Raw genomic sequence first — 8,226 nt, 5'->3', positions numbered from 1 at the left:
TGAGATAAAAGTTAGAAATAATTTATGTTTTAAAAATATAAAGATTGTGTAAATTTTACCTTAAAGTGAGGCCAATATCTTGTATCATGTCGAATATGGTTCGGTACTTCCTCGAATTGACCTTCAATGGGTTTAATCGTGTCTATTCCCATTCGAGCAAATATATGCAACATATCAGTAAAAATTCGACTAACAGTTTCCCCAGATCGTTGAAATCGCTCTGTTGCATTTGAATTTGATTCTCTATTTCCAAGAATGTACAATGATAATGCTAACTTCTCCATCGCCGATACTTTCCCATTCTTTAAGCCATAATTTGTTTGCAAATCATGCAACAATCTGTGAAATATATTTTTTGGCATTCTAAAACTAATCATGCAACGATCATCATGCCCATTTAATACTTCGTCCACCCACATTTGACCAGTATAATTTGAATCCATACGCGGTTGCATAGTGAAATAAGTTTCATGGTGTACCAATACACTGCTTAACACATATTCTTCCTCATTATGATAATTGTTGTGCTCAACTTGGGTAACAATTGTGGCTATTCTTCGTTGAGCTTCTTCACTTAATTCAGAGGTATCATAATTCATATCAAAACTATTATACATATTGTTAAATTCATCCATAACCTGAAAAAGTAATCAAATGAAAATAAATCCTTTAAAATCTCGTGACATTCTATACAACACAGAAACTTGATTAAAAGCATAACATAAAAATACCAAACATACAAAGTAGCATACATTAGTATTACATATAAAAAAGTAGTATAGTTATATTACAATAATATTTCTAAGGAGCTGATGGTGGAGGTGGTTGATGGTATGGTTGGAAGGGAAATGGGGATGTTGCTACCAAGGATGAAAATGATGCAATTGGATTTTGTTCAGCATACTCACGTCGAAGCCACCAAACCCTATCATCTGGATCTAAGTTCAAAAACATTTCTCGTTTCACCGGTATTTGGAACATTTTGGTGGCAAAATAGTACAGTTCATCTCTTTTTGGAATTTCATCTCCCAAAGCACGCAAAGTATCCATTGCATTTGAAATAGTATATTGAGAGTGAGGAAAAATAATTTCGTTCACTGACTTCCTTGGACTAGCCATACTCTCACACAATTTCTCAATCTGAGTAGTTAATGTATTTCTTGATGATTTTCTACTTGAACTTGATTTTTTTCCCTTACCGTGTACAACCCCAAGTGTTTCCTTTCTTCGATTAAGGATTCCATGAGAAGGGTTTGATGGTACCTCATCAGGGGGAATACCTTCATTCTCGTTACTATGTTCATCTGAATCACCAAATCCCTCATTAGAAGCATCATCTCCCATAGGAACCCCACGTGGAAGAACACCAGACGAAGGTGCCCATGCGTTCTCTCCAGTGGCTACAATGCCACCAAACATTTGCCACATTAACTCATTCAATCGTGGTTCAATTCCTTTCTTCTTAAATCCTTTAAAATCAGGATTTTCCTACATAATATGTTAAACGTTAAATGTTATACTAAGATTTTTATAACTGTAAATTATTAATTTTAATAAACTTTATGCATTAAAATAATGATAAAGTTAACATTAACCTGTATTTTTTCAGCCCACCACTCTTCGGTAGCATCGACCGTCTTTTTCAATGGACACCATCCAATACCTGTAGATTCCTTAAGCAACTCACTCCATAACCTCCATTCCTTTTTTAATGTATCCCACTTATTTTTCAATTGAGGTTTTCCATAATTTTTTTGTGTTTTTGCTTGAAAAAGAGCAATGACATTTTCCCATCCCTTTGAGTTTAGATGAGTTGTCGGTCTATTGCCAGCATTGACTTCATTTACGCAAAGTTCACAAAATATCAACGTCAACTCATCGTCCCAAACAGCTTTTGTTGCTAAGCTACTATCCCCCTCCACAAAATTTCGTGTCTTTACCATCTATTATTATTTTGATTTTAAATGTCAATAGACCATAAATATATAATTAGATATAATAATATAGTTTCATAAAAAATAAGAATAGTACATCACGAATGGATGAAAGCAATAAGATGAACACTAAAGAAAAAATTCTCAAAGATCCTAAATAAGCTCATCAGGGCCCTCCTCCCCAACCACAACCTTAGTTCTGTTTTACTTGGTTCAGCAAACTATTAAGATGGTTTTACAACTTAGGATTAGGCTATGTATGTATTGTAAAATCACCTTGATGAGCTTTGGCAAGATGGTGTTCAAGACTATCTAACTCATGCTTTAAACATCATGGTAACTTCTGATTTTTTTCATCGACATTTGAAGTATTCATGGTCATGAATGTGCAGTTTGTGACTGTATTTGATTGCAAGTTTATGGCTTTAGTGATCAATTGATTGAGCTCTGACTTTAAAGGACATTGTTTTGTGGTTTCATGCTACTGTTGTTTCTATACTTTTTGTACTTACTAGCATTTTTTTTATAAGTTTGAAAAAAACTTTATGAGATATTTTGGTTATTTTTAGCTTTTATTTTTGCATTTTTGAGATAATTTTCTCTAGTTTTCATCATTGGTGTCACTAAAAATTATCTTTACTGTCATAGTCTACAATTTGAGTGTCTTTAGTTCTTCTCTTCTTCCAGGGAAAATTTGTTTAGTGTCTATTCTTTACAGTAATATTCCACTTATTATATAAAAGCAGTGGTGATTAATTTTATTGGAAATGTATAACTCTTTAGCAATAAGTCTTAAATCATTACACTAAGTCTTCTCACGTCTCTGCTTAACTGATTTGAGTGCTCCTTTAGAGGATTTATGGATGAATTTTTGATGATTGCTTATTATCTTTGCTAAACATAGGTGCTTGGTTCATGGTTGGATAGTGGGACTTTCGATTTTATTTATACCTTCGGGATTATTTGATGATTTCATGTGGTATTGTCTATTAATTTTATTCAATTAAAGCCACTTTAAAATTTGTTTTAGTTCCTGATTAATTTCATGAGCTGCATTTATTAATGTATCTGTAAGTGTGTTGTTAAATATTTATTTGTAAATTTGCTGAATTAAGCATAATTTTTAGTATTTTCTAACTGCTGAATTTTTAGTATTTGGTGTGGAATTTCATAGAATTGGTTGTTATAGTGTATTTTAATTAAAGGAATGTTTAAACTCACGTCCCATACTCTGTTTGCTGAGCATAGCTGGGTTTATTGGATTTTTAGTATTTTCTAACTGCTGACATGCTATTGATGGAGGAAGTAGAGGACCTATGTAGAAAGACAATAATTACCGAACTATATAGCTCACCGAAAATTTTATAAGATATTTTGGTTATTTTTAGCTTTCATTTTTGCATTTTTGAGATAATTTTCTCCAGTTTTCATCATTGGTCTCACTAAAAATTATTTTTACTGTCATGGTCTACAATTTGAGTGTCTTTAGTTCTTCTCTTCTTCCAGGGAAATTTTGTTTAGTGTCTATTTTTTACAGTAATATTCCACTTATTATATAAAAGTAGTGGTGATTAATTTCATTGGAAATGTATAACTCTTTTAACAATAAGTCTTAAATCATTACACTAAGGGAATATTGGTACTCTAATCACAAGTTATGCAAAATAGCTTTTGTGTTTATCTGCTATTTGAGTTAAAAGTCTTTTATTCTCTGTTACTTGTGTACTTAATTTTATCTACCTTTTGCTTTCAATTTTAATTGCTTGTTGATGATGTTGAAGAGGCTAGTATTGGCTAATGAAGTTTGCAGAGTCCTTATTACATGCAAGGTAGCAAAATTTAAAAGCAATTGGCTTTGCATTTCAGCAGTTAGGGGGGAAATGACCAAAAAACAATTGGGAAAACACAAAGAATGACTTGAAAAATCATAGGGTATTGATCTCTTTTGCTTTCGTTTGATGGGAATAAGCTTTGCTGGTTCTTATGCCATTTAGAAGTTGAATAACTGACTAGAAAAAGGAACAGAGTTTAGCTGCTGCAACATGCATGCGTACACAGACACATGCACTTGCATATGCATACATACATGTACCGAATTTGCCAATAAGGGCTCAGTACCTTTTGTTTTTTTCGTATATGCTTTCCATTATGTTATCATTGCTTAAGCACTTAAAGCTTGTGTATGAAAAATTTTAGACTCATTTTTTTGGCTCAAGGTTAGCATTTCAGTTTGTTTCTATACTTTTTGTACTTACTTACAACTGCAAAGTTTACTTTAGCCAGTACAACAACTAGCTTTACTTCATATGGCATGACTACAAGTTTTGCAACTCCTTGGAGCTCTGGTTTGCTTTCCAATATTCAGACTCCTGTATTGTTTGGTTAGTGCTGCATTGACTTTCTACAGCAAATAGTTACACCGAGGCTTTTAGTTGTTATTGGAGACTAGTAGCTTGAAGATATTAAGACTTTTAAATCTTAAAACTTTTAAATCAAATCCAGGCATGATAATCATGTAAACAGAAAATAATAATTCAAACAACTGGCGGAATCACTGAATTAAAATCAATGAACGATAGAAGCAAAGATAGAAAAAGTTGTTACCTTATATTCAAAGGATTTATCTCTGTTCTTGGTGAGGAAGTAAGCAGAAGTAAATTTCTGGCATAAAATTGAGGGAACCTAACCTCAATGAAAAAGAAAACGTCTGTGAAGATTTTCCCCAATCTGAAAACAAATAAGGTTGGGAAAGAAAATACTTTAACTTTTAAGGATAAAATTGTAAAATAATAAATGAAAATATGGGCATTTTTGTCTGCAAGAAAACTAGTCTGCTGGCTGTGTTTAAGCTGGAGGTTTTACCTCCAGTTGGAAATGAAGATGACAGTGAGATTCAATTCTTCAGCTGCACCTCACCGTTGTTTCTCCAAACGTCATCACAGTGCAGGGAAAAGGAATATTCCTTTAAAATTCCATCTCACCATCACTGCTTTTACATCCAAAGGAACCCTAAGTTTTACAATTTTTATGATTTAGTTTTTTTAATTAACTAACAAATCACTAAAATTTTCGGACCAAACTTCAATACACCTATATAATAACTCCATAAATATTTAATAAAAATACTTACAAGCTCGATTTACAGAAACAATATCCCGATACCTCATTTTTCAAAACTACTTGACTTTAGAGACAAATTACTTGTACTTAACTATTCGTTCAAATATTAAAAAATATCAAATCAAAATTCAATATAATACTATATTTGATTTGTAAATATTAAATAATAATATTTACAAACTCAGTCGTCAGATTTATGGTCTTGAAACCACTGTTTCCAACACCACTGAAAATGAGCTGTTACAGAAAATACCATGACAAACAATCGAAGTACATTTGATATTTATAATTTGATATGTTTACTTCTTTAAAATTCTTTTCACTCATAATTTAACTATTTTTTTTATTTTAATTTTGTATATATTTCATATATGTTGTTGTTATTATTATTAGTTTGAAATCATATATTTTTAATTATTGTATGTTATTTTTAAATCATACATGTATTATAAATACGTGTTTTTCAAATACATACGAATAGGATAGAATTTTAAGTTCATATAAAATATTTAGAATTAATTATATTGTTAAATATAAATATTTCAACAAGATATTTCAAAGAATTACTGGAAAGAAAGAGAGAATAGAATAAAAATATATTTATAATTATAACACATAACACGTAACAATTAAATAAAATATATATTATTAGAAAAGAATAAAAATAAAAAAATTTAAAAAATCCTTATTTATCTTATGAATATCTTATTAAGTGGATGTCCATCATGATCAAGATAAAGTTTTAATGTACTTTAAATTCTAATAGTTATTAGAATTAGATCTCTACTTCTTTTATACTTCTTATGCCTATAATAGAGACTCTAATGAAGCATTGTAATCACCTATTTGAATCAATAAAATACATTCTCTGTTGCTTTTATATTTTCTTTGTTCTTTATTCTCCCCATCTCTCTTTATTTTATAACACATTATCAGTACAGTTTTGCTCAAAGTGATAGTTCCTTTTATCGACGATCAAATTTATCCTCCATGATTTTCAATTTCTTTAACGACAAGATGCAAAGTTTTTACAGGAAGTTTCTTTTATTTAATGTTTCATATCTGATTATTATTTTTCATTCTTCTTTCATTATATGTTATCATTGTTTTGATTAACTTATTTTACTTTTTTTTTTCTTAAGGCTGGTGAAAGATTTGATATCGTTATATATATAAAATCAAAAATATTTTCGAACTATCTCATACCTTCTAGTGATGACGATGATGTTAAAGATCTTCAGATATTTAACTATGTTTTATTTATTGTTTATTATAATTGGAGACTAATCATGTCAACATGCATAGATAGATTTTAATTTAAAATCGACACATATTTGTGATGGTGATTATGAAATAAAGAATCTATTGGGATGTTTATAAGTCCTCCTACCATATTTGTTGCATTCCCTGAAGTGAATGTAAACATAAAGAAAATAAAATATATACTAATGGACCACTCAAAGTAGGAACATAGTAATAAATAAGAGAACAATGAGAGTTCTCAAGATAACTTTTCAAAGGTTAAAGATAACTTATGTTATCAATGTGATATGAAAGATTATTGGTCACATATGTGGCGTATGCCCAAATATTTTATTTCTGTTAATATTCTTTAAGGAAGGATATGAGAATTTAGTAATAAATTCTATCATTATAGATAGAAAGTATTTATCTTATGTGGTACTAAAACAAACAAATATTATTTCAATATTTGATAGTACAAAATTAGTCGAAAGCTTTAGAATAGCTGATATATTAATATCCTGTGATGGTTAATCCATTGGTTTTAAAAGATACTTATAATGGATCTTATATTGAGTTTTTGAATGAGGAAAATATTATATTTCATATGAATCACTATTGCTATAAATATCTATTTTGAAAGGATGAAAAAGGGAGGATTGAGTTATTGATTACTCTTGTTATCAAATTGAATTGATTGTGATTATCTTTATGATCTTCTTTTGTCATCATTCCCATTAAGGGGTTGGAAGCAAAATATTTAACTGTGAAAGATCTATTTATGAGCAATAAAATATGATAATTTTATCTAAAGCTTATTATGGTTGGATGCACCTGAAGTTGCAATTTTTTTAAGATATTTGAAGATTTTGGCATATTCTCTGAAGCTAATATTGCATATAATTATTTAGAAATTATATTTATTTTCTTGACTTAGTGACATTATAATATTTACATTGATTTAGACATTTCCAGTAGTAAATGTCAAAATAACACTTATATGTGGATACAAAGTAAAAAGAATGATAGTAAAATTATTAATTTGTTACAATTTAGTACAATTGAAACACATGTTAAAGTAAACCAGAAGTTTACTGATACAAATGCTTTACTACTTGGCATGACCAGTTAGACCATCCTGGATCATATATGATGCGAAAATTAATTGAGAATTCATATGGACATCCATTAAAGAACCTGAAGATTCTTTAATTTAAAGAATTTTCATTTGTTGCTTGTTATTAATAAAATTTGGTTCTTAGAAATTCACTAGCTAAAGTTGAGATTTAATATCTTGCATTTCTGAAATGAATATGGGTCCATTCATCCACCATGTGGATGGTTTTGATATTATATGATTTTGGTAGATGCATCTACAAAATAATCACATGTGTTATTAACTTGCAACCTGTCGTTTGCGAGATTAATTGTTTAAATGATTAATTTCAGATTTTGCAATTAAAATAATTCATCTTGCTAATGTTGGTGAGTTTACATCCCAAGTTTTCAATGATTATTGCATGTCATTTGGGATAAAAGTTGAACATCCTATAACTCATGTTCATACACAAAATAATTTAGCTGAATTGTTTATCAAATGCCTCCAACTAATAGCTAAACCATTACTTATGAGAATGAAACTTTATATTTCAGCATAAGATTCATGCTTGTATTGATTTACATGTACGCGTCAAGCCAATAAATTATAAATACTCCCAATTACAATTAATTTTTGGTCAAAAGCCAAATATTTCCCATCTTATAATTTTTTGATGTGCGGTATATGTTCCAACTGCTCACCACAACGCACAGGTCATAATAAGAGATTGAGAATGTATATTTATATGAGTCTCCTTATAATATTTTTGAGCAATTAATTCGAGATTTAATTGTGGCATGAGTTGTCAATTTTCCCAACATTAGGGGGAGA

General features: G+C 29.7%; 1 protein-coding gene across 1 annotated transcript; it reads right to left on the bottom strand.

The window, feature by feature from the left end:
- Positions 1 to 765: 765 nt before the first annotated feature.
- Positions 766 to 4,806, bottom strand: LOC121215483 (L10-interacting MYB domain-containing protein-like). The gene is made up of 3 exons (XM_041090099.1): positions 4,539 to 4,806; positions 1,596 to 1,943; positions 766 to 1,488 (listed from the first exon to the last, which is right to left on the bottom strand). Exons 2-3 carry the CDS (start codon positions 1,941 to 1,943, stop codon positions 802 to 804), a joined length of 1,035 nt encoding a protein of 344 aa, XP_040946033.1. The 5' UTR covers positions 4,539 to 4,806; the 3' UTR covers positions 766 to 801.
- Between the last annotated feature and the right edge of the window lie 3,420 nt (positions 4,807 to 8,226).

This window comes from Gossypium hirsutum, chromosome A02, assembly GCF_007990345.1.
Source record: "Gossypium hirsutum isolate 1008001.06 chromosome A02, Gossypium_hirsutum_v2.1, whole genome shotgun sequence".
In the NCBI taxonomy this organism is placed as follows: Eukaryota; Viridiplantae; Streptophyta; class Magnoliopsida; order Malvales; family Malvaceae; genus Gossypium; species Gossypium hirsutum.
Note: the sequence above shows the minus strand (reverse complement) of the source record. Positions and strands in the feature narration are given on the sequence as shown.

Bases quoted from the DNA above. Each gene is read 5' to 3' on its own strand.
- LOC121215483 (XM_041090099.1), bottom strand. From the start codon at position 1,943: ATGGTAAAGACACGAAATTTTGTGGAGGGGGATAGTAGCTTAGCAACA. The intron at 1,489-1,595 runs GTTAATGTTAAC...CATATTATGTAG, and splicing joins GGTGGGCTGAAAAAATACAG to GAAAATCCTGATTTTAAAGG.